The following is a 26,938-nucleotide window of genomic DNA, read 5'->3' as shown; positions in this document are numbered from 1 at the left end:
TTAAGCTTTGTGAAACCGGGCAATGATGAAATCAAATTAAGTACAGATTTAGTTACAAACTACCAAGTCGTTACTAAGCCCCCGGTGAGAATTTATTTATTTTTCATACAAACTAAAGAATATTAAACTCTTAAACAGTCCTACAAATAAGTATTTTTTTATGTTGAACCATTAGCGTTTATTCTGACAAAAATGTGCAAGGTAAACAAATAATAAAAAAAAATATTTATAAAGTTTCTGCGCCGGATTATTAAAACACTTCAACGAATGTTTTTAGCCAAAGTAGCGATACAACGCGCGGGCGTCCACGTTAACCAGACTAATAAAATGATGTCACGCAGGCTGTGCTTAGCCCCTTCAGTCAGCCTCACTGAACACACAGCGTTCGTCACGAAATGGGCGGGTCTGGAGTGAATAAACGTAAAACTATTGGACATTCCATCTGCCTATCACTTCATGTCGACTTTCTATTGGCAACTAGCATGCGGGTTTATCTCTCCATCTCTTGCTGCTCTTGTATAAATGCCGCTTACTTTTCTACCATCAACCTCCGCCGGAAATTATAGTTCCTTTTATCAATTCGTTTTTCCTTAAAGCATACCTATTAAACCTTGACTGACAAATGATTAACAACCATTGTGCGCGTCCTGACTCATCCGTGCATTTTAATCCGTAGATCTTGTCGAAAAAACTCTTGACTCCCCTGGGCACATGAAACTGGACACCCGAGCGTTTGAGGCCCCTCTTTCCATGCGGAGGAATACATTGTTGCTGCTCACAATGTGGATGGAGGTGGTCAAGATGTCTACTAGAAGAATGAATTCACCTCAATTGTAACAACATAAAGGAAGTCGTGGCGCGGGATTGTTTGGATACAGACCTGCAACATTGTATTTGTGACGTTTGTGTTTTGTAGGAGGATGTCAAAGGAGGAATAACACACATTGTTGCGCCTACCAGCCTTTAATGCTCCGTGCTTTACATTCTTTCAAGTTTTATGTTTTTTCCCCTGCGAGATTCAACCCTTCTTTTTTACAACTGGATGTAATACAACTGATAAATAGAGGTAATGCTTTTTGGTTATTTTGTAGTGTTTTAATGGGTTACTAAGTTTAATAATTTTAGTCTCTCATTTACATCAGAAAAGTCACATAATTGCGTATTGAAGTTCAATTTAGCAAGTTTTTGGGATGTCTGCTTATGGAAGTGGGGGGATGCAGAGTTTTTTTTTTTTTTTTTGCTTGCTTAGTGGCTGTGGTGGGAAGTCCTGCCCAGTTTTGTGCTGGTGGTCTTTAACCCAGTTCTATCCTAACAGAAATGACTCCTTTGTCCTTTTATCAAGTAAGGATTAGTTTTGTGGGGCGCGTATGAGTTGAACGGACTAACTCTAGTTAAGAGCGAGAGCTGTCAGTGCAAATTTAATTGACAAATTACTAATGGCTGAAAGTTACATATGCTACATTTGTTACACTTGTTAAAATATATCACTTCCTACTAAACTCGAGCACCTAGTTGTAGTGCGTTGTATCCAGGTTTGCTTTCACAAAGCCTTTGGTTAATTCGGTTACTTCGTTGAATATTTTTGGCAGGAAATTCCTCGTGCCCCCACCCCCACTCGCCTTCATCAAATCGCGAGTCTCTTGAGGAAAAGTTGACATTTTGTCGCGGTACTTTTATTAACTTTAGCTTTATCCCCAGCCAAGCTCGTACGTTTATCTCAACACACCATGAATAATTGAGAATTATCGGCCGGGACGCCTGGTTAATATTGATAATAATGCCGTGCTTATCAAAATTGCGTGCGTGCGATCGATGTGGCCTATCAGTTTTTGAAATGGTTTGCTATCGGAATACAATAAGTTTACAACTGAGAATAAATATTGACATTGTTCACGTCTGGGTAAGCTTAGCCCTACTTGCACAAAGAAAGGGACGTGACTAAACACTAGTTCCACTTTCAATAATTCACAAGTTTTTTTTTAAATAGGCTAGACCTTATCGTGGTATATTTTCCGTATTTTTATTCATAACGTGGATTTAGTTCGGGTACATTGTAATGGTGCTTTGTGGCAACACTGTTGCGCTCTTTTACAACTAGACTAACCGTCAATAAGCTGCAGTGATGCTAGCAGACTAAAGATACAATTTTATTTTAAATCCACGAAATACCTTCCAAACGCGTGTTTTTCCTGGTTTTCGGTGTCACCTCACCCGTTTTTTATTTATTTATTTAAACCGTAGGTGTGTGTGTGTGAGTCAAGATAGGAACCTTTACCGTTAGGGGTGGGAATATGAATTTAACGATTCTGCTTCAGTTTCCTCCTGATTCTGGTTTCCTAACGATTCCTTGACGAATTTAAAGCTTTTGGCGAAATAATATTTTGAGGAAAAATGCTACACCTATTGCATTTACAACAGTCTTTTGGCAAATTGTGTGAACATTTCAGATTTGAACAGAACTGGAACAGATATAGGCTACATCTAATAGGCTACACTTTTTGCAAATCACACTTTTACAGACTTGTAGAGATACCATTGGCATTAATGCAATTCTTTAAAATCGGGCTTAATTCTAAATGCAAATAGTAAACAAACAAAAGGTAACATAGCCTATTTCATTCATTTAGGCCTATAATGTGTAGGCCTGTCTTATGCACGTTGTCATATGAAAAACCAGTCAGTAATGCTTATTTAAGTCAGGGTCATTTCGAATCAGGTATAACGAAAGTAAAAACTTATTTGTGAGCTAGATTAATTTATCAACAGCACCGACTGATTCATTAGTATTGTTGATGCACGACACCGAACCGATTCGTAAGAATTGTTCGTTCGAAAATAGAATAGAGCTGGTTGCGCTGTATTTTGCATCACTTAAAAGAATTGGCTCGTAGAGTCATTAGTTCAAGAATCGGACCTGTGTCATAAATAATTTTTCATATTATAGGCCTAAAAAGAACCGGTTTTCGATTTCCAACCCTAATACTATGGCCTTCACCTCGCACGTCAACCGGCAGGGCTGATCATAGTTAAAACGGCTCCATCCATGTCTAGTTTCTGAGACATTTGTCAGATTTGACATGGAACAATGCCAGTATACTGAGTGAAATATATTATGGATTTGGCTTTGTTTTGTTTTGCATGGATTTGGATATCTTTATTGTCTTTTTTACTGAGGGGCTACATGTTTTTATTCAGCTGCTTTTGTTTGGGAGTCAAGAAAGCAGTGTGAACAAAATGTATTTGTAAGGTGTAAAAACACTTTTATTTTAGCCATTGGCTTGCAATAGTGTTATAATCAGACTGTTGATGGAAAAGGCTAATAAGAACTGCTAAAGCACACCACCTGTTGGCATGCAATAGCGTACAGGACTCATTAAAGGGATAGTTTACCCAAAAATGTAAATTACCCCATGATTTTCTCACCCTGAAGCCTTCCTATGTGTATATGACTTTCTTCTTTCAGACAATAACAATCGGAGTTACATTCAAAAATGTCCTGTCTCTTCCAAGCTTTAAAATGGCAGTGAATGGAGGATGATTTTTTTGAAGCCCAAAAAAGCGCATCCATCCATGATAAAAATAATCCATACTTCTCCAGGGAGTTAATAAAGGCCTTCTGAAGTGAAGCAATGCGTTTGAGGAAGAAAAATATCCATATGTATAACTTTATCAACTAAAATAACTAGCTTCCGTCATATGGCCTAGAAAAAAGTAGAAAGAAGAAATTCATATACACCTAGGATGGCTTGACGTAAGTCATGGGGTAATTTTCATTTTTGGGTGAACTAAACCTTTAAGATGCCACTGAGAAAAGTTTCTCTTTTAGCAATATTTTACAATTTCATTTTATTATCAAATGAGCAACTTTTAAAATGTTTTACTCCAGTTGGAGGTTGTTAAAATGTTTTCCTCCTTGTTTGATGGTCTCCTTTTATGTAAAACTACTGGCCAGATAACTATAAATCATACACAGGATAGAGATGTACAATAAGTTAAGAACACTGATTTGCATGTTCCGTGTGCTGATAGATATCACTGTTTCATGGAAACTGATTTATTGCTGATTTCATTTAGTTTCATTGCTCTCCTGATGTTGCATAATACAACAATATTAATAAGAGTGATTGATATTACAAAACTGGTTGAGGACCCATATAGAAGGACTGGCAAAAAATGGTTTTACTTTTTCTTGGAATGCTTTTCCAGCCATATCGTTGTAACGCAATATTAAGTGTAAAACCTTCTGGATGTCCTCGGCCAAATTTATTATCAGGCAAGTTTTAGATTTAAGATTGAATTCTTGGACAAAGATAATAACTTGGCACTGGTGTTTCGTGAAACCTCCTCAAGCAATGCGTAGTTAATTAATTAAATTTAGTCTAATTTTTCAATCCATGACAAGAAATGTGGGACATGCAAACGCTGGTAAGATACTCTTATGAGATATGTGTATTATAAGTACAATGCACTTCCACTTCTATCTACTATTCCATATGACGACACTTGACTTGCACTTCATCACTGCCTTTCTCATTCATCTGGTCTTTAGAAGGCTCGCCACAGCTGTCTCTTACTCTGCTTTTCATCTGCAGGGTGCTTTAAAGACCGAGTGGTATGAACGAGGCGCACCAGAGAATGGCTACAGTGGGAACAGATAAGGAACTCAGTGACCTGTTGGATTTCAGTGCGGTAAGGAAGAAACTGGAGTCTGTCATTGATCTGGACAAAAACTGCTTTATAGATTCGCATCTATCCTTATTTTCTTTTACAAAATCTGACCTTGTAGTCAAGGGTTATCAGATTTTCTTCATTCCTCTTCGGACTGATCGCATCTCACGTCGCAACGCTGAATGTATGGAAGTGTTGTTGGTGGCTATAAACATGATAATGGATCATTAAATCATGTGTAATCCTCCGACTGGCTCCTGAGAAGTGTGGTCTGCCATTTGAAACGTCTTCGGCATAATAACCATCACTCAATCCTCTCTAATTTTAACATCTCACCATTTTTTTTCAAATTATCCTTCCATTTATTATTCTCCATTCACCTGATGTTAAAAATTGATTATTCCTGGCGGTCATGCCATCCTAAATAGCATTAAAAAATAGCGAATATAAAAATGTTAATCGTTTGATTCACTGGATGGCTCGGCCATGCTTAATTTATTACATTGGAAAATTGCCATCTACTGAAGCAGTGAATCAATTAAGACAATACATTGATAATCAGACGTGCCAGACCAAATGCATTATGATCTCACATCTAATTACAAATTGTTGATGGTTTAGTCACTCCCTCATATCGCATTCATTTTCCAGCCTTGAACCTATGCAAAAACCGAAGGATTTGTGGATTATGCATTCAGATTCTTCTTTCTTGTGGTGTAAAAGATGTTTCACATCATGAAAAATGTCTTCCGTACCAGAATGTCCCTCACATGCACCATGCAAGGCTGGCGCTGTTGCTGCTTACAGGTTTATCTTTGCACTTCAAAAACAGACATCATCTATCCAAGTAAACGGGTGTTTTTCACCCCTTTCTGTGAAACTTTCAAACCTACAAATTATTTGTAGTTTAAGATAAGGATGCATCTTTAAAGAGCTGTACTACTTTATGAGAGGTTTTTTTTTTCTCAGATTTTTTTCTCTCCAGTTTAGTGGGTTATATCTGGCAAAGGTGATGTGACCTTAAGTGTTACACGTCTGAACTAGCTAAACTTGATGTCACATTGCGTGAAACCTATTGAAGTGAGTTTGCTGTGATATGCTACTAGGCTTAAACTCGATCTCTGTTTCTTATTTATCTGTTGTAGATGTTTGCGCCACCTGTGGCTAATGGGAAGAACAGACCAACCACACTTGCTAGCAGTCAATTTAGTGGTTCAGGTAAATATTCACTACTAAACGCATGCCTTTTTTTGCTTGTTTAGAAAGAAATGTCACACATTACTTTTGCCATATTTGTACATTTTATGAGTGTAAAGTGGTGTTTTTTTATAGCAGTTGAGGTGTTTGGGCTAGTTGCTAAGTGCTCACTCCTCTCAACAGAGCAAGAGAACATGCTTCTTCTTGTTTTCCTAAATCCCCTCTTTTATGAATACACTGTAATATATCCAGAGTCAAAGCTTGGGGCATTTTTGCATCCCTTTGAACTGGTTGTTCTGTTGAAGCACCTATTGCACAAACTTGTACATCAACTTTGTTAGGTCAAGAGGAGGGACTGATTAGTTGCATTGCTGTTTGTAAAAATGGTTGAGTCCTGAACATTTTAACAGCCCAAATCTCATTGTAAGTTAAAAAGTTTGAATTTTGCTTTGTTTTTATGTTTGTCATCCTTTTTCTTTATAACCAGTTGCACACCCCACTCTTACATGTTATTTTTGCTCCCATTGTTGGCTGGTTTTGCTCCAGTTAAGATTGTTTCACAAGCTGTCAAAGGCATGAACGTCCCATGCCTTTCTCTTCAAGTCTTTCCAGCCTGTCTGTCTGTCTCCCAATCGACACTCCAAACATTAGCCTTGAATAAGAACAATCTGAGAACAAAGACTTAAATAAAGGCCTTACGGTCTCCAAATGATTCCCCCACCCCAACGCGTAAAACACTCCTCCCCCCACACAAGAAAACACTTTCTCCCCTTGCCAACTGACAGGAAATGGACCTACTCTGCAACAAAGCTCTCTCATACCTCCCACCACCCCGCAGGAGGCCGCATGAAAACAGCAAAAGAAACACCGTGAAAGATCACCAGCTTCACTCTCGGTCCGTGGTGCCCTAAAGTGCCAATTACATAGCAGGGCCAAGCTAATGTCTCAGTTTGAGATTTTTATTGCGAGAGCTACCTGACACCGAGGTGACCCCGACTCTTAAATCTGTCACTTGGGAGATGCTTCTAGAAGTTCTCCACATCAGTCAACATAAACCTCACCCTGTAAACTCTGTATAACAGGATATGACATGTTCTCAGATTCACTATTGAGAAAAAAGGTCAAAGGGACAGTTCTACAGAAGTATTCAACTCTTAAAGGAAGGTTTCAGTAAATCTTAAGCTCTGTTGTCATCATTTGTAGGCATGTTCTCGTTTACCACAGAAAATAATGATGATTTTATCCTCAGCTTTTTATTAAGAAGCAATTTAAAGGTTTTTAGATCCCTACCGTTTGTCCTTAAAGTGTATTATTTGAACTGTAAAGTTGTCAGTTTTGTGTTGAGACCACTGTTCCAGCCAGATAAACTTTTAGTTATTCATTACCAATATAATTTGTGTGTTTGGAGTCTTCTTTTTGTAAATAGGTTTTCTTTTGCACAAATTGTCCAAAAGTTCCAGGATTTATTGACATTACATGGTCATGACAGGAATTGCAAGTTTTGTATACATTTTTGCACAGGCAAGGTTATTATTTGCAATTTATCAAACTAATCTTATGTTAAAACGTATGTCTTCAAAACCGTGTATTTTAAAATTTGTGTTTCCCTGTCCTTTAAAAAAAAAAAAAAAAATTAAGGAACTATGGGACAAGTCTTATTTTATTGTCTGTGGTAACGTGACTTTTGACGTTGAGGTTGACTTTTATTCAACGCAAAACATTCCTTAAAAATCCCAAAAAAGTGTTATAACCTAAGCTGTGATCTTGAATTAAACCTTTTTCCTTGCATGGGCTGGATAACTTTTCAGGTTTAAACCGAGATTTACAAATTGGCCAGTACTTAAACTTCTGACTGTCCCCTATGATTCAATCTGAAAATTCACAAAGTAAGGACATGTTAAGAGGAAGCAGTGGCCTTCAGAAGTGCATCTGTTCCTCAAGACAAAAGTGCTCGGAAGGGTGCTAATTGCATTAGGCTATCTCCTCCCCCCTCCTTGGGCATAGCCTTGCTGTTTGTGGGAGTTCTTGCATGGGAGGACTTCACCAGGTGTCCTCTCGCTCACCTCCACAGCTGCCCAACACGTCACCCACTGAGGACAGCGTTAGGACAGGACAGAGCACATTTCCCCCCAGTTACACCCCTAACATGCAAGCACATTTACGCACACACATACACACACCTCAAGTCTTTATGACTTCACATTTTATATCTGCTGCGATCTGAACATGAATAATGGCACGCTGTGGAGCTGATGCATTTGAAGGAGTGTATAAAGGAAATGATCTTTCCTCAATGCAGGAAATGGAATCAGTTCCTGCTTGACTGAATGTCAGATTTGTCTTTGTAAAATTGCATTTTGATGCTTGCAGCAAATAAGTGGCCAATAACTCAAAAGATAAATTGCATTGTATCCTCACACAAAGCCACGTTGTATATGCAAAACCAAATCTGACAGAAAAAGCACCGGTTTAGTTTGCTAATATGGTCGTTCAAATTGTCAGTCCTACTGACAAATGCCATCCAAAGCCATTCGCCATGTTAAACCTCTTATATGGTCCTTCTGCATCTGAATCCGTATCTCTGCCACTTCATTTTTTCCCCACATAAGATGATTCTGCCAGGGAGATTCTTTCACTCACTCAGTCAGTGCCCACTTCATTTCCCATGCTGCCTGCGTGGGCTCCATAGATCACGGCTGTCAGCGTGGATGTCGCTATTTGCTCTGCTTTGTTAGCTTCATCACTCATGCTCAGCCTTCAGTGGCCGCTCTGGCTGAGACCCCCTCTTCTCTCACACATTTTTAATTAGACCTAAAAAAAAATCAAAAGGAGAATATGAATATTCATAAACCAACTGCATTAATATGCACAATTATGCAAATCAGCATGCAATTAAGCCATGTGTCTTTGGAGAGCTTTGCATTAAGGCATAAGACAGGAGGCAGAGGGGAATGCTTTATGAGGAATTTCTGCTCCAGTACACTTTAAAACGTTTCCGCAATGTTTTTAAATATCCATATTTCTACATATAAAGCATTTTGATGGCAATGAGGAGAACCTTGTACACACACTACATATCCTGTATGCCTTGTTCTGAGACCTGCGTTGTCCCTATGGGTCTCCACTCCCAATTGTACAATGATGCTAATTTCGCAATTCTTTGATCAGCCTGTTTTTGTTCTGCTTGCCGTGATATTCCTCCCCCCAACTTGTCTTAATGAGATCCAGTGACTGAATGAATGCTCCCTTTATGGTCAATGATGTTGAGGCTTGGTGAATGACATGGATATTAGTGTGGTGTGATGGTTTTGGATGAGATCCAGAGACTGTCTGACAAGTACTGAGAACCAGCCGCCAAATGTCCAATGGCCTTATTGCATGAACGGAAAATTAAGAAGGATTTTGATGGAAAGGTTTAGTGCATGCCAGAATTGGAGAATTGGTCTGACAGCTTGTGATCAATTGCTTTGTAGGTATGGAAGAGCGCAGTAGTACTTGGGCTGCCGGAGATCAAAACAGTCCATCTTTTAACCAGGTACGGGCAAACCCAATGCCTTGTTGGCCGTCTAAAGGTGTTGTTGGGGCACGTTTTATAGATTTGACCTGCTTTTGTCTTTGCTTTTCCAGAGCTATGGAGAGGGTTCGCACTACAATGAACATGATGGACTATCTTCCCCATTTCTTGGCACAGGGATTAGTGGTGAGTTTTACCAATGTTTGGTTGGTTGATCTCAAAGCCACTGATGTAGAAACTGCCCCATGGGTTGCCTCGAGGTTGCCCAAGGTAAATTAGCTCATTTTTGGCCTCACCAAATGGATTCACTCTCAAAAGTCAATTCACTGTTAATTGACTCGTGATTCCTCCAATCATTGTGACTTTTGGACATATGTGTTTGTTAACAACACCCACTATTTTTTTTACTCGTAGGTAAGAATGAAAGGGGTCCATACTCTTCCTTTGGTGGCCAGGTAAGTTGAATCATGTAAAGAGCAACTCTTGAAAGTGCTTCACCTCCTTGATATCATCCTCTCTCTTTTGATCCAAAACAACCAATCTGTTGTTCCCTATAGCCGGGGTTCTTGCCCTCAGACATTGCCATGCCTTCTGCAGATGCAATGTCCCCATCCGGTCTGAAGTCAGGCTCACAGTTCTACCCTTCATACCCCAACAACCCCCGAAGACGCCCCTCTGATGGAGCGATGGGTAAAGAACATACATACTTACTAGACTTGTGTTGGATCAGTCAATATTGAAAGAAAAAGAGTACCATGTCTGTTTTAATCTTTTCACAGATCCCCAACCAAAAAAGATCAGGAAGCCGCCAGGACTGCCATCTTCAGTGAGTGACCTTTCCGAAATATTCTATCTCACCAATGTTTCCCATTAGAAAGTTTTTCATTAAGACCTCAATTTTAAGATATCATGTTTTTAATTCTCAGGAAATACACAAATGTTAAGTCAGCAAAGTTCTGCTCTTTAGCAATGGCTGATAAGCTTAACATAAGAGCTTAATTACATAAGAATTATATAGTGTCCATTACAGGAACTTTCAGAGTTGAGTTCAGTATTTGTGGCATCTAAAATGGTGTTGCATCTGAAATGGTTTGACATTAGTCCCAAAGCCTATAGACAAGGGGTGTCACTGGAGAAGCACCTTCCTACAGAGTTCAGCTCTACAATAGAGTTGCATGCCTGAAACAGGTCGCCCTACAGTAGTAGGATTGGACACCCCTGCAATAGATTTTATTTGGAGCAGAAGCATATTTAATATGGCGTGAACAAACAAGACAAAGGCAGTGAGTGTTAGACGTTAGAGTCCTCCTAAAAGATTCTATTGAGGTGTCAATCCTTTAGCCAACAAAACATCCTTCCAAAAACATTCCAGTGGACAGACTTTTGATTGAACGGACAGTTTGTGTTTTAATTTGCGTCAAAATAAGAAGACCTCTTCCATGACTAAGGTTCATGATATTTCTGAACCTTTGGCCATTGCAAGGCTACATTAACTTGAGGAAACATGCAAGTACCCATACCCCTTTCCAAGCCACTTTTTTTGAGTAATGGGATGCGTAACTGTTGTTTCATAGTCTAAATCCACATTACCTCAACACTTTGCCCTCTAAACCCTCTCCCCAAACACGATCCTACAGATTTGCCCATGCTAGACCTTATCCTCCCCCTCTTCCAAAGTGACCCAGTTGTGAGTCCCGTTTCTCTCTCTCTCTCTCTCTCTCTCTCTCTCTCTCTCTCTCTCTCTCTCTCTCTCTCTCTCTCTCTCTCTCTCTCTCTCTCTCTCTCTCTCTCTCTCTCTCGCTCGCTCGCTTGTCTTAGCTCAGATTAATGGCTTCTGATGAGCTAGGGTTCTAGCTCCTGCTGAATCCCACTCTATGGCTCAGTATAACTTCCTCTTGTGCCACCACAGCATTATAACACAGCAATGATTGCGCCTATGCTCACCTGCTGCTTTTAGCATGCATTAGATATTTTAAGTTTAAATCCAAATTTGGCTCAGCACGAAAGGATATTGATCCTTAACTTGTCTGGGCTTGCCTTGATCTTGTCGAGTGCATCAACAAATCATTGTGAGGATGTGTTTCCTGGTGAACTTCAGAGAAGAGGGCCATTCGCAGGTTTTTCCCCCTCCCTCATTTGTTCCTTATGTGGTTTCTACATTATCGACCAGTCTATTTTGCTCCACTCCTACCACTTCTTCAGCAAGACCTCTCCCCCCACTGTTCTCACCCCTCCCCTCTTCAGCCCAGCTGCCTGTGGAGTTGGATGGGCTCCAGGAGTAGGCAGATGGCTCTGTAATTAGAAGTGCATCTCTCCATTCCCATCCCACTTCTCCCTGTTAAATCAAATTACAGGCAAAAGAGAAATATCGCTTTGCTGGATTTGTATTCTCCACTGGCCCTAGACCCACCCGCCCGCCGGCGCCCCCTCCCTCCCAAACACTCGCTCATGTATGCGCACATACAGACAAACATACAAATCATACATGTTAAAACGTGCTTGTTGGTGAATACGCTGTATGAACATATGGCTTGAGGGTCCTGTATTCAGACGAGTTTACGATCATCATTCAGTTCCATTTAAGGCTTCCTATGAAAGATATATATTATATATTAGTATAATTTAGTTCTATAATTATTATTATTAAAAACAAAACAAGTACCTGGTTTTTCCATTTCAGTGTTATGGGAGATGTCATTACCCTGTGTGCTTAGCTTGATTTGGACTCACTCTTAGTGATTGTGCTCCCTGTAGCTGCCCTCCCTCTCCTTTTTTGGCTCATGGGAGTGCGAAAGGAAGCACCGACTGTGCCATGAGATGGCCGTGGCGCATTTCCCAGCATGCTCTGTTCTCTGTCCCTGCCACTTTATCTGAGGGGGCACTATGGAAACACGCGTACACGTCATTTGTACCGAAAACCACAAAGTGCTTGCCAGCTTCATAGGCTCCATACCAAGTTGCGCATTCATGTGAAAGCGATTTGCCTTGTTTTTTTTGTCCATATGAACCCTGTTACTATATGAATGTCATGCTTCTTCGTGTCCTTCATGTACCTTGTTTATGAATGCAGGTTTATGCTGCCACCTCTGGTGATGACTATATCCGTGATGGTGCTGCCTACCCGGGCTCCAAACCTGGCACTGTGTACCCAGGATCTTTTTACATGCAAGGTGTGTACATGGGGAAATACAATTATGCAGAAGTCTTTGCCACATCTAAAAACCCAATCTCCCCAAGCCCTAATGTGATGATAATATTAATTGGTACATATTATGTTCACGCAGACATGTTGCAAACAGATTATAAATGATTAAGCAATTATCTTGTAGTTTTGTTTGTTTGATTTGTTTGAAATTAGGAACATGCACAAAGACAAATGTTTCTGTGGATTATGATAGCATGTCTGCACATGTTCTTTAGCTGACTGGTATTGATCCTTCCCATCTGCCTTTGTGTTCGCAGAGGGCCTACACTCCTCTTCGGACCCCTGGGCCCCCTCTGGACCCTTAGGTCAGTCAGGATACACGGCGATGCTGGGGAATTCGCCACACATCAATCAGCCTGGCTCCTTCTCCGCAATAAACGCACAAGACAGGATGGTATGGCTTCTGCAAGTTTTGAAGGTTTTGGAGAAGGGCTTAAATTTCCGAATCTTCAATTACTGTGTTTGCCTCTACAGAACTACCCTTTGCATGGAGCGGACGTCAATGGTTTCCATTCGGGCTCCGCAGCCTATAGCCACTCATCCTCCATGAATGGATCAGACAGCATTTTGGGTAAATTACCTTCATCGTTTTAATTTAATTTCCTCTAGGTTGTGAAATGAGCTTGTAATTGGCTTCAGATTGGATCTTAAAGTTGATTCTTCTTGTGAAATCAATTTTGGTCTTAGACTAGTCTGAACTTGAACTATAATTGAGGAAATGGCCTTCAATCTTTCTTTCAGTTTTTGAATTGTAATTTTTTGCGGATTAGCAAATTATGGATCAGCTGAGGAGACATGACAATGATGTAATAAATGAAGTTAATAAGTTCTCTCATTCTCCCCCACAGCCAATAGAGGCCCAGTCGCAAGCAGCTCAGGTGATGAGATCGGAAAAGCTCTTGCTTCGGTGAGTGAGCGAGCTTCCATTAATCACCATGAAAGAGCATTTGGCCATGTGAAGTCAAAGGATTATTCAGACTTTCAATGATCCTTTCATTAGCCATATAGTTGGAGGTGTGCAGAGCTTCAAATTTAGTCATGTTCCATGTGTTTTTGATTGACAGATCTACCCTTCGGACCACAACAGCAACAACTTCTCCTCCACTCCTTCCACTCCTGTGGGCTCCCCTCAGGGCATTGCAAGTAAGATGTGCTGTCTTATTCTATCAAAGGTAGATCCGGTTCATTAGATCTTTATGTGTGTTGATAGGTACCAAGACAAATATGTGAATGCAGAAGAAGCCAGAAGAATCGTAAATCATTCCCTTTAGATTGATGGGCTCTGTGTGGGCCGAGGTGTAAATGTGAATATGAAGCTCTAGAGCGCCATCTTGTGTCACAGTAGCATTCCACATGTTCCACACTAAGGCTTTGTATCATGTTCTTCTCAGCAGGTGCTGCACAGTGGTCGAGAGCTTCTGGCCAGACTGCTCTGTCTCCTAACTATGAGGGTGGACTACATGCACTGGTAAGTTTAAAAATATCCCTTTTCAATGCCTCAAGTGTCACTTTTTGATCGGGCATTATTATTAAATGCTATTATTTATATATATAATTTTTTTTCAATTTCTCCATTTTTAAAATACCTTATGATGTACAATTTCATGTATTTTAGGTCAATAATATTTCTCCACAGCAGAACAAAATGGAAGACCGACTGGAGGAGGCCATTCACGTGCTCCGAAGTCATGCGGTGGGTCAGGCCCCGGGAATTCCTGGAGCCCATGCCGACATGCATGGCCTACTGGGTGCCGTCTCCACATCCAGTGGATCCATGGGGGGTCTCCCTCAGACCTATTCCAACCCAGGACTGCCCCTAAGTAACAGACACCCTGCCATGGTTAGTGTGGAGACATAGTAGTATGATCCAATGAATAACACAAAATGGCATCTGTGGAATCATCTTTTTAGGGAATTGGTTTATTTGGATGCAGTATTCATTATTAGTATTGCTAACAATTTATTTTAAGGTGACCTTGTCACAGTGTAATTACATAAAAGCAATTAGTAATATTAATAATATTAGTAATAAAAAAAGTAATATTGTGCATAATTTACTGTTGTTACTATAGTAAGTACATATAACATGTAATAAGGACACTAAAATAAAGTGTTATCTTAATATTATTTAATACACAATATATGTTAATAATTCATATTAATGTAAAATATATAAAGTGTGTGTGTACTGTCAATGTTAAACGCACGTGATTAATTCAAAATCCTTAACGCATTACAATAATTTAACGCAAATAAATTAATGAAGCATGCAAAATTGAGTCATTAACTAAATTTACGTCACGCAGTTAGATGATTTTGGGAGTCGTGAGTTTATCACACGGAGCATCTACAAAAGCGCAAGCACCTGTAACCCTGTTAGGCGGGAATTTTTATTTTAACCCCTTAACCCGATTTCGTTTCTCTGTTTGCGATCAGATCATTTTAAGCCCCTAAACTCTGGGAAAGTTTTCAGTCCAATGGTCCAGTAAGCGAATTCATTCAAACAATCAGTCCAAACCAGCGCTAAAGTAAACCAGGCTGATTGGATCAGAGATGGCAGAGAAAATAGAGACTCACGTTGTGTTTTCAGTGAATTATTCATTCTAGTGTGTGTCATATTCTGTGATTGTTTCTGAAGAGCGTGAGCCTTACGCATCGCGCTGTGTGAAATACAGACTGAGCGGAACGTCAAAACATCCCAACGCTGTATGGCCGGATGATACGCAAACTATGTTTCTTGGCTGGATAAAGCAAACCAGCATCTCGCTAGTAAAGTTTTGATGGATGAGGATTGCAATTAAGGTAAAGACTATTGCGGTGACGTACAAGAGTCGTACAGTAAGCATGGGTGAATCAGTCAAATTGATTCGCTAACGTGGTACTGTTCGGTATCGCAACTGGACTCGTTTAAAATGTAAATGTAAACTGTAGCACTGTACAGTGAAATTTTTTTTTTCATGGGTACTTTATTGTGCATACATTTTTCATATTTATGGACTCCTTATAGCATTCGGTTATTTGGTGTTCTTTTGGAGTCTCAAAGTGTCCTTTTTTTGGAAAGACACCTACATTTACATTAATAACAATGTGAAAATCTAAATTTTCAATCAAATGGTATACTTTGCTGGATAAACAGGATAAATAGTGTATGCTTAGTTTCACAATAAGTGTGCGATATTAAACGCAATTAAAAACTTTATAATATAAATATTAGGGCTGTTAACTAAAGATTTTTCTGTCGAGTAGTCACTCATTTAAGCCATTCTACTGGGATGTTTATGATAGTAATTTAAGTAGTTAAATATATACATTGGGAGTGGCATTGGAAAATGGTTTCAGTTTCAGGGCTGAGAAAGAATATTAAATGTAACAATGTAATCTACATTACAGAGAAATTCTAAACCATAATAATGAGCATTTAAGAAATAAATTATGCTCTCAAGTGCACGCATAAAGCTTGCTCCAGTGCAAAAGTAATGGTTATGATCGTGTTGGGAGAAAAAAACGCAAGGAGACTATCTGAAAATTAACAATTTATTCATTATTATTTCTGAGTCCGTGTCGGCTGCAATGATGCTGATTCGTCATCTCCACATGATGCGCCTTAGAGAGAAATGCATGTCAACTTAAGAATGCAGTAAGCGCGGTACTAATTTAGCTTTCACACTCCACACGAACACTTGGATATGCGCCTAATAATATTTATCTAGGTTAACATTAACGTCAGAGCGAGCGGCCATGTAAAGTGGCTAACGTTGTGTTACTACTTGTTTCAAATGATATACTAAATTTATTAAAAGTTTTACGCAGCTACTCTGGGGAGATTATGCAATCTGATAGTACATTTTAGAAGTTTTTAGTGTTTAAGTGTGTGCATTACTTTAATGTAATTGTCTACTTTTTGTTACTTTTTCAAAACCTTCACTTTAGTTTAACAACTGTCAGTAGCTACAGTTTCAAATTAGCATCCCAAACAGTAATAACAGGACCGTAGTTTAGATCATGTAACACAAAACAATAATAATGCACCTGTGGGTATTGATATGTGGTAATTACTCTCCCTGTTGCACTTGCCTGCAGGCTGGAAGCCATCATGACGACCATGCCTGCCTTCCTCCCAGCAGCACCCTGTTGCAGCCAGCTCATGCTTCAGGCACCCCACAGCCTGGAGGAGCACCGGAGGGTTTTAACAGTGAGCAGCAGTTTCAATTTCTCTTTCTGAACCAAGCCAACATGTAAACAACAGATGCAAATGCTGAAAGTTGCGAGTTAGTTTCAGCGTGATGCATTTGACGGTTTTCTGTCTCTAGATTCAAGTTTGCCCGGAGGCTTGGCCCACTCCACGCATTCGTCAAACAAATCCGACGTTAAGAATGAAGACAAGGAGGATGACGAGAACTCCTCTGTGGCCGATAAATCTGAAGAAGAGAAGAAGGAAAGCAAACCGTCTCGCACCAGACCAAGGTACATGTTCGCCCCATAATATATAAAAACGGCTGAATGTTTCCAGAACCAAAAACGCTCTGGCACATGATGGTTTGAAGCAAGTCTGCATTGTCTTAATATGATCTACTACAACAAATATCTAAATTTCTGTCTGTCTTCACATTGGGCCAGGCCTGATTTCAAAGTGTTTGGGCATCCCCAACACACAAAGTACCATGTTTTATAGTGTTCTCCCCTCCCCCATTCCCAAACTCTCACATTGTTTTCAGAAAGGAGGTGTTTGCCCATCAAGTCCTTTCAAGTTTATCAGACCAGGGAGACGAGTAAGTCTATCTCCCACCATAGAGTGCATGTTTGTGAAAGACTCCGGGTGTCACTTGATCGCTTTAAAACATTAAATGTCTGAATGATATTGTGTACAAAATGAATATACAGTATGCTTCCATTGGGTTTTAAAGCCATTGAAACACTATAAGATGATTTTGACACAGGTGGGATTCTCCTATATGATGTTTTCAGAAGTATGAACTAGAATCGTAGGTCTTTGAATGTGCAAAGCACTGCAAAATCAGCAAAAAAAGCACTTTTTTTATATAAATCTTTTAATTCAACAGTCATCTCTTTATCAAAAAGGGGTTAGTGATGTTTATATACTACCAGTAAAAAGTTTAGACATTTTTATTCTTCATCTGTAACTGACTGTATATTGAATAAAGGTAGGTGAATGCTCATCCTATGACGATAAGAAGCATGACAGGAGAGAGGGAACTGTTCAACTCTTTATAAGTGGTTTGAATGTTCATATCCACTGGCATTATTCAGTTTGCACTGAATATTCTACGGCTGTGGTAGGACACGAGGTATTAAATGTGGTCTTTTTTAACACCTGAAGAAAATGGCGGAGCAAGTGAAAGTGAAAGTAGACCACAACCAGCGGCATACTTGATATATGTTTCAGAATAAAAGTCCTTACAATATGCCACATATATGGAAATAAGAACATTATCATCATCATGAAATAGTGAAAATGATAAAGTCAGCAAAACTATGAAATAACACAAATTGAAGTATAAAAATTATGATGTGAGGTGCATGCTGGGAGTTTGCATGTGTACTGCTTTTCTTCACTATCTGGTCCAACTCATGCAAAAATTACAGGTAATTTTGTAAAGAAATGTATTCCGTTGTCAAATGGTTTGGGGTCAGTAATTTTTTTTCTTTCTTTGAGATCTTTTAAAAAAATAAATTTATTCCAAATAAATACTTTTCTTTTGAACTTTCTGTAAAAATATCAGTTTTCACACAAAAACAATAGCAGTACACCTGTTTTCAACATTGATAATAATAATAATAATAATAATAAATGTTTCTTGAGCACCAAATCAGCATATTAGAATGATCATGTGACACTGATGACTGGAGTTATGCTGCTGAAAATTCCGCTTTGCCATCAAATGAAATTAAATGAAATAAACAGGGTTTTTAAAATTGTAACAATATTTTACAATATTAATGGGTTTTTTTTCTGTAGTTTTTATCATATGTGGCTTGGTGAGCATAAGAAACTTCTCTCAAATACATAAAAAAAAATGTTACCGACCCCAAACATTTGAACAGTGGTATAGTGTATATGGACAAAATATGTTTCTACTAAACTAATTTCATGTATGCATAAGCCTTTAGATCAAAAGGTATTTATCACAAGAAAACATTTATGTTAGGTGTGACCTAACATTTTACTGGTACAGCATAATGGTTTACAACTTTACATCTAATATGCTTGAGCAGGCACCCGTTTTTTAAAAGAATGCATTATTTTATTTTTTTATGATTGTTGTTTATTTTGGTGCTTTTCCACTACATGGTACGGCTCAGTGCGGTTTGGCGTGGTGCGGCACGGTTCGGCACGGCTCAGTTTGCTTTTCCACTGCAGTTAGTACCGTACCGCTTCAAAGTGGGTGGGATTATAGACTGATCGTTATAGTTTATCCGCTCCTCGGCAACCAACAAGAGGAACTTCTGCACTTCATCCACTGACCACGATTCAGCCATTTCTTTTCTGGAAGTTTTTTTTCTTCTTTCTTTTCTTCAAACAAGTCAAGCAAGTAGTTTTAAAACAGGTGCTACAGCGGTGGCTGTTACTGGCTATTTAAATCTAGCGGGTTTGATGTCTCGCAAATACAATGACGCTGGTAGTGACGATTCTGTCTGACCAATCAGTGACCTGCAGTGTTTACACGTCACATTTTAGTATCGGTACTGTACGCTTGGAACCTCAACAGAGGTGGTACCATTTAAAGCGAGCCGTACCGTACCATGCAGTTGAAAAGCGCCACAAAGTGAGCCGTACCATTCAGTGGAAAAGCGCCGTTTGTTTTTATTTAAAGCAATTTTTTTCTTAATAAAAAAAACGTGAAATATAAATGTTATGTCATTGTTTCTCCACAGTCTAGACAATGAAGAAGATGATGAGGATTTGCCGCCAGAGTTGAAGGTCGAGAGGGAGAAGGAGCGCCGAGTGGCCAACAATGCACGAGAGCGACTGCGCGTGCGTGACATTAACGAGGCCTTCAAAGAGCTGGGCCGCATGTGCCAGCTGCACCTGACCAACGATAAACCCCAGACCAAACTGCTCATCCTGCACCAGGCCGTCAACGTGATACTAAACTTAGAGCAACAAGTCCGTGGTATGTGTTTTCATCCTTATTATTGATTTTTCTGTATCTAAACAACAGCATTTACTTGTATAATGTGATTCTGAATATTCATGGGGATATTATAGGCTGGGACTAGATTGTGAAATATGGTTGGCTTTGATAAAACTGATTTGTCAACTTGGCCTTATATACGTAAACAGAAAATTTATTTTAAAAGGTATTACATTTAAAAGAAGACTCATTTTATCAATGAAATGCTTTGTTACATGGACAGCTATACTTTTCTTAAATTGAATACTTCCTTTTAAGTGAATCAACTGCTGTTGATTTTGCATTTTTACATTCATTTTCATCCAGAACGCAACCTGAACCCCAAAGCAGCTTGTCTGAAGCGACGTGAAGAGGAGAAAGTGTCCGGGGTGGTTGGAGACACTCAAATGCAGCTGTCCGGACCACATCAAGGCCTTGGAGGAGATGGACGCAACTCTGTCAGTCACATGTGATCATGTGGTATGTTAATGTCCATTTATTCATGGCCTCACTTTGTATAACAGGTTATGCAAACACTTTCTGTTCACTAGTAGATGTTTCCACCATTAAGCAGGGTTCCCACGGATCCTTAAAGTCTTAAATCAGATTTTTCAAATTTAAGGCCTTAAAAAGTATTTTTACTTATGGAAGGTCTTAAATTTTAGATGACACTTTGACTTAGTTTTAATTTGAAAAGCATTTAGATAATCTATCTAATTAGTGTACGTATTCTTTTTTATTCTATCTTTGTATTTGCTTGTTTGTGTGACAATTCGCGTCAGCATATTACGTCTGTCTCCTGCACGCGAAACGAGGAGAAAAGGAGAAGAAAGTTGGTAAATGTCTGTTCAATTGGAAGTTTATTCTTTATGTGCTTAGGAATGTGCGATATGTATCGTCTATGATGATATTGGAATATTTGTTTTAACTATGTACGAGGCACTGCGAGCTGACATTGCACTTGTCTCTTATGCTTGCTTTCACTGCGTGATGTGTCAGTGATGATATTGATATGCTGACGCGAATTGTCACGCGAACAAGCAAATACAAAGATAGAATAATAAAAAAGAATACGTACGCTAATAAGATAGTTTTAATTTGAAAAGCATTTAGATCGATTGTCTGCCAATATTAGACATTTGGTGCTCTAAGCGATGTCACGTGTTTTTTAGGCCAAAACACCAGGCACAGGGAAGGCACCACGAAACATGTTCCAGCCAATAACCGGCAAGAACAATTTGGGGGGTTAGTGCGCGGATGAGGAGGAGGGAGGGTCTAGTTAGCCTCCATTTTGTTTGACAATACTTTAAACGTCAACAAGAAGTGATGTCAACCGACATCGATTAGAGCACCTTTAATGTGTTCATTACCTTTGCCGTCATCTTTAAAAACACTAATAATTTGATAAATGTCATCTTTAGCCAATATCAAAACCAGTATCCATTTTTCATACTGTGCATTATAATGTGATGCCTAAAATTTACTTGTAGTATTTAAAACTATTAATTTCAATTTAATGGTATGTTTTTTCATTTATTCAGACAATGGTATAGAATTTGAATATCTGTTATTTATCAGGCATGACATTTAAAATACAGGGGTTGGACAATGAAACTAAAACACTGGGCAATATTTTGTTGGAGGTTTGATGCCTATATATACGTGGCCAATCTTTACTGATTTTACATTCCATCAGTAAGAACAGTGTGAAGGTTGAATTAGCAGAGCAATAGCACAGTTGTACATGAAATATTGCAATCCACACAACATAATGGGAGAAATATCAGATTTCAAAGAGGACCAATTGTGGGTGCTCATCTGTGACCAAGACAGCAAGTCTTAGGGGTGTATCAAGAGCTATGTTATACAGTGTAATGTCAGCACCACTACGAAGGACGAAGCACATCACACAGAAGTAACTGTAGTAGGGATGCCCGGTATACCGGTACTGCAAAAATACCGGTATATATTATATTTCAAACGGTACAATATCATAATTTTGTTCAATTCGGTATTTGATGCGCTGTTGTTTCGAAGTTCACCGCTCGGCGGCAGTGCGCTACCTAAACTGATGCAGGTCACGCGAAACCGGCAAACGGTGACAACAGAGGAACACGATGGATCAAACGAATTTCTACACGCCCGAAATTAATAAATAGAGAGAGCAGTATGAGTGAAATAAGGCATTACTTTGCCAACAAAAGTAATGAGAAAAGTAAAGAAACAGATCTCAATGCACCACTCTGCAAACGGGGAGGCAACACATCAAATCTGCCTATAGCACTTGACTTATCCGTTGCTCATCTTGACTTGTTCAAAGAGTTCAGAGATCGACAGGTTAGTCCATCATTCAACTGATTTAATTTAGACTTTTATTGAACACTGAACAGCGCACATACGTTAGAGCTTATCAATTATATATATATATGATACATTATGATATATTATATATGATACGGTAAACACGAAAGCTCAAATCTGCTTGCATGGCACGCTATAGTAAAATGAATGGCATATTAGTGCCGCTGTGGCGACCCCTAGAGGAATAAGCCGAGAGAGAGAGTAATAGTAGTAATATGAATATTACTAATATTACAATTAAGCTACATTTGTCAACATTCATTAGGTAACCTGACCTAACAGTATTATAGCATTTATTAATCTATATCAATCAGTAATTAAATGACCTTGCAAATTAAATATACTAATACATGTTTAGCATGTTAACATTAATTTATGCAATGCATTAAACTAATATGAACCCAAACAGTAACCAAACCAAGATGAATAAATGCAATAAATGTTGATAATTCTCTGTTGATGCATGACAGCTAATGGTTTACATGTCATGTCATTATTCTATTATTATTATATGTTAATCTATTATTATAGATATTAACCTATTTTAATTGTAACCACAGCTGCCCAACTCAATGCAGAATTAAATGCGCACCTTGACTCTCCTGTTTCCACCAAAACTGTTCGTCGGGACCTCCACAGTGTCAATATTCATGGTCAGGCTGCTATAGCCAAAACTTCGGTCACTCGTGCCAATGCCAAATGTTAGTTTCATTGGTGCCAACAGTGCAAATCTAGGGCTGTGGACAGTGTGAAACATGTATTGTTCTCTGACTCCACCTTCACTGTATTTCCCACATCCATGGGAGTTACAGTATTGTGTGGAGAAGCCCCAAAGAGGCTTAAAATCCAGACTATTACGTGCCTAGAGTGAAGCATGGGATGGATCAGTGATGGTTTGGGCTGCAATATCATGGTATTCCCTACTGTGCTTGATCGGCGCGTCACTGCCAAGGACTACCAAACCATTCTGAAGAACCCAATGGTTCAAACATCGTACCCTGAAGGAAGTGCCGTGTATCAGCATAATAATACACTAATACACACAGCAAGACTAGTGACAGAATGGTTTGATGAACATGAAAGTGAAGTTGAACATCTCCAATGGTCTGTACAGTCACCAGATCTGAATATTTTTGAGGCACTTTTAGGATGTTTTGGAGGAGCGTTTTTCCTCAACCAAACACACAGTGACCTGGCCCCAGTGTTCTGGAAGAAGAATGGCTCAAAATCCCTCTGGCCACTTTGAAGGACTTCTACCTGTCATTCCCAGGACGAACTGATGCTGTACTGGCTTCAAAAGGAGACCCTACACCATACTAATACATTATTGTGGCCTAAATCCAGGTGTTTCAGTTTCATTGTCCAGCCCTTGTAATTATACACTTATTGGTATAGAAATCAGTTTATTATTTTTTATTGTTTCTGTTTTCATAATTGTTTTGTAATTTATAAGTAATTTAAATTAATATAAATTAAAATTAAATACATTTCAATATAGTAGTCCTTTTAGTAGACCTACTGTACTTAAACTTCAACTTACTTCAGCTGCCAATGCAATTTTTCAAGTTTTTCATCTAATATTTTATTTTATAACCACTTTATTTCAATGAATCATTAAATAAGTTTTATTGAACGATAACATGAATATAAATCCCTCAACATGGCTATTTTCTTTCCTTAGATCCAGTGAAATTTCTTGGGGCTCCTGGAAGAAGTGACCTTGAATTTCTTCCACCGTTCTCTTCCTCTCTGTGCATATCGTGACTCGGAAAGCATATCATCCACGAAATAAAGAGATGCACCCTTCAAACCATTTTGGACACATGAACCGACCCGCCAAAACTGACACAGCAGATTTTGTCCGTGATCACTCCAGACCGCAATTACCAGCACAAATGTGAAGAACTCTTTCTCAAGTCGTTTTGTATTTTTCTGCTTCCCAACAACGATGGATAATAGGAATAGACACATTCTGACCACAACTGACATTTTTTCCACTGCAGAGAGTTTTGATCGAAAGACGAGACAAACGTCGATTTAATCATGGATTTGTGCCTAATTGTTACGTTTTATATAAGACGCAAACTGCTTACTCGTGTGGAACAAAAGTTTGGGAGTTGCTTGTATATGAGCAAGTCTTTTTTTGTTTGTTTTTTTTAAATGTGGTTTGTCATTCCCTACTGAAAGGTACAGTCTTACATGCATTGTGTAACCAAACCCCATAAGAAGTGGGGCGAACCTGTGGTGCTTTTGAGGACGGCATTTCCTAGAAGGCCTCTGCTCTGTGGGCCACGGCTCTTCCAGAAAGGGAGAAAAGCACATGGGCATTCGCAGCTCTCCAGACTGTTTCATCTCTTTGGAAATATCACGCATCATCAGCTCTCACGATGCTATTGACAAGTTCAGCCAATCGGAAGAAACTGCTTCATAAAAGGAACATGAGCTTTTGTTACAATGACAACAATGCTTGGATTCCATTGTATTTCCAAGCACAAAATTGCCAAGTTGACCTTTCACCTCTTTCCTTTCGTAAGCCCTTTTATTTTTTTCATCAGGATACGTTCAGTCATCACTCGCTCGCATCGTTGCCAAAAGTCTGAAAGTGTACACAAGTCCACCTCATGCATATAATGGATGTTATTTCGATTTGAGAAAAAAAAAGAAGTAAGAATATATATAAATATATATATTTTTGTTAGTCTATACAGTGTAGATTTCTAAATAAAAAACAAAAACATATTAGTTTGAAGTGTAGAGTCTATAGCGCAAGTGAACGCTCAGGTGCGCCGTACGATTTCAAAAGACCCTGCGTATATTTTCAGAAACGCAAGGTTTGGGTGAGGCGACCCACCCTTAATTTTATCCCAGATGCCCCCCGATTGCTCTATGCTCATGATAAAGGGATTTGATGATGATTGAAGGCGTTTTGAGGTTTAAGACCTCGTGATGGTTTCCTGATTTCAGGGAACTGTATGTCACTAGAAGTGTTCTTAGGCAATGGTGTAGTGTGTAAGCAACATTCGCCGTCATTTCAGTGTCGCCAATGCACATAATGCAACCTGTTTGAATGTAATATTCAAATGTACACGATCTCACGTCTCCATCAGACTGGCTTACTGTGAGTTTAGTTGATCATATTGTCATTTCAAGGTGTACGTCTCAACCCGATTTTTGTCATGTGCGTGAGATGATGTTCCCTGATGGTTTGAATAATGTATGTAGGTAAAACAAAATGGTGTTATAACCTGTGTAATTGTCAAAATGTCCACAATGGATATGATTTCTGAGTAATAACATTTCACCGTAAGGGGGATACTGAACTTAGGTTGTCCTAAAGTATAATGGAAACATAATATTAATTCTTGATAAATATAAAAAGTTCTTGAACATTTATATATTGTGGCCTTCTTATTCTCAAGACTGTCATTTTTTGAGAGTGATGCCTTGTCAGTGCCTAAACTTACTTTCATTGTAAACTTGACCATTTGTTTTATCATTTTAAAATGCAAAAATGGCTCTTTTTTTTTCTGGAAGTATGTGTTGTAGTATTTAATCTGCAATTTAGAAACATGGTAGTCTTTCATCCTCATTATTATGCTGTGTGTGTGTACCTTTTTGGCAATTTTAGGATTCTCTTCCTGTCATCTTTGGCTCAACTAGGTTGGATTTTGTTTTTTTGCTTTTGAGGCGCTAGTGTCCTGTGATCTGTGAAGCACACCAGAAAATTGAAGGATCTTGGTAGATTCATCAGATGAGGGCCGGGAACGCTAGACTGTTATTCTCAAGTAATTTTTGTATTATCCATCTGATACCATCTCAAATGCATGTTCATTTAGAAAGTATCTATAAAATATGAGTGCTGGACTTGTTTTTGCCCCCTGCTCAATGTTTTAGATGCTGGAGGAGTGTTGTCATGTCATCATGGGTTTTCCTGTCTGAAATTACTTTCTTTTTTATCCCTGAAGCATCTTGAATGTCCAACTGAGTGAACATTTTGAATGAATGGTCGTGCGCCGAAGTAAGATTGCTGCCATGATTTCCATCAGAATTAGGAAGTGTGTGAATTTTACAGAACCTGGTGTCTTGCAGTTGCAGTAGGGACATGAACAATACTGCTGTTGTCTTCAGAGTGCCTCCGGTTTTTGTCTTTATTATTTTCGTCTTTGTTTTTATAAATATATATATAAAGTAGGTATTGAGAACTGTCCTGTATATAACAGTAATGTAGCAATAAATGTGCCATTTTTAATAACAGAATTATACATTTTTTTCAATGTCTTGCTTTGGATCTTGTATACCTTCAAATGAGTTAAATAAAAGAAAACATTGTAATAAAAGTCTTACCATTGCGTGTCTTTTGCGAGAAATGCTTAGAGTGAGGAGGGGAGGGGGAGGGGAGGGGTAATATTAAATATATACTATTTTTTATAACTTTAAAATAGTTATAACAGTAGTTTACGTTTATCTGCTACCACCTCAAACAAAACTCATATGAATAGCTTTTAAATATTTGAAGTCATATTTGTGACAACTTAGTTATTTCTTAGAAGAGTTGTTGCTAGGTAAGTTAACTTGTAAACATATGGACTGGTGAAGTCCGGTACATGCTTGTGAATCTGTGCTCACGGTTATTTCTTTATTAAATTTTATTTTATTTTATTTTTACTTGTGATAAATGCATGGTGCTTTATTCAAGTCAATAAATTGGTCATCAGCAGTATTTTATGCCATTTTCATTACAAAGCCTTATTTTAAAATGTTGCTTAACACCATTAAGACTCCACAAATGTAGCTGTTTTATGCAAATGAGCAGTCTGCAAAGTTCCAGAATTTTCTATCAGGCTGATAACGGGCAGCCTG

General features: G+C 38.7%; 1 protein-coding gene across 12 annotated transcripts; it reads left to right on the top strand.

Moving 5' to 3' along the window:
* The first annotated feature begins 507 nt into the window (after positions 1–507).
* Positions 508–26,415, top strand: tcf3b (transcription factor 3b). 12 transcript variants are annotated; one of them, XM_077226465.1, is made up of 21 exons: positions 546–1,066; positions 4,593–4,689; positions 5,814–5,886; positions 9,339–9,400; positions 9,493–9,565; positions 9,794–9,834; positions 9,937–10,069; positions 10,159–10,205; positions 12,450–12,549; positions 12,842–12,978; positions 13,059–13,155; positions 13,433–13,491; positions 13,649–13,727; positions 13,976–14,052; positions 14,221–14,424; positions 16,665–16,776; positions 16,895–17,048; positions 17,300–17,353; positions 19,479–19,717; positions 20,045–20,197; positions 23,760–26,415. In XM_077226465.1, the coding sequence occupies exons 2-20, from the start codon at positions 4,615–4,617 to the stop codon at positions 20,188–20,190; spliced, it is 1,962 nt and encodes a 653-aa protein (XP_077082580.1). In that variant the 5' UTR covers positions 546–1,066; positions 4,593–4,614; the 3' UTR covers positions 20,191–20,197; positions 23,760–26,415. The 12 variants fall into 12 exon arrangements, with proteins under 12 accessions (XP_077082589.1, XP_077082580.1, XP_077082582.1 ...); XM_077226467.1 differs by having other exon boundaries at positions 547–1,066; positions 14,224–14,424; XM_077226469.1 differs by having other exon boundaries at positions 550–1,066; positions 13,979–14,052; positions 14,224–14,424.
* Positions 26,416–26,938: the final 523 nt, after the last annotated feature.

This window comes from Siphateles boraxobius, unplaced genomic scaffold (assembly GCF_051911475.1).
Source record: "Siphateles boraxobius isolate OS27281-9 unplaced genomic scaffold, OSU_SipBor_1 13, whole genome shotgun sequence".
NCBI lineage: Eukaryota > Metazoa > Chordata > Actinopteri > Cypriniformes > Leuciscidae > Siphateles > Siphateles boraxobius.
Note: the sequence above shows the minus strand (reverse complement) of the source record. Positions and strands in the feature narration are given on the sequence as shown.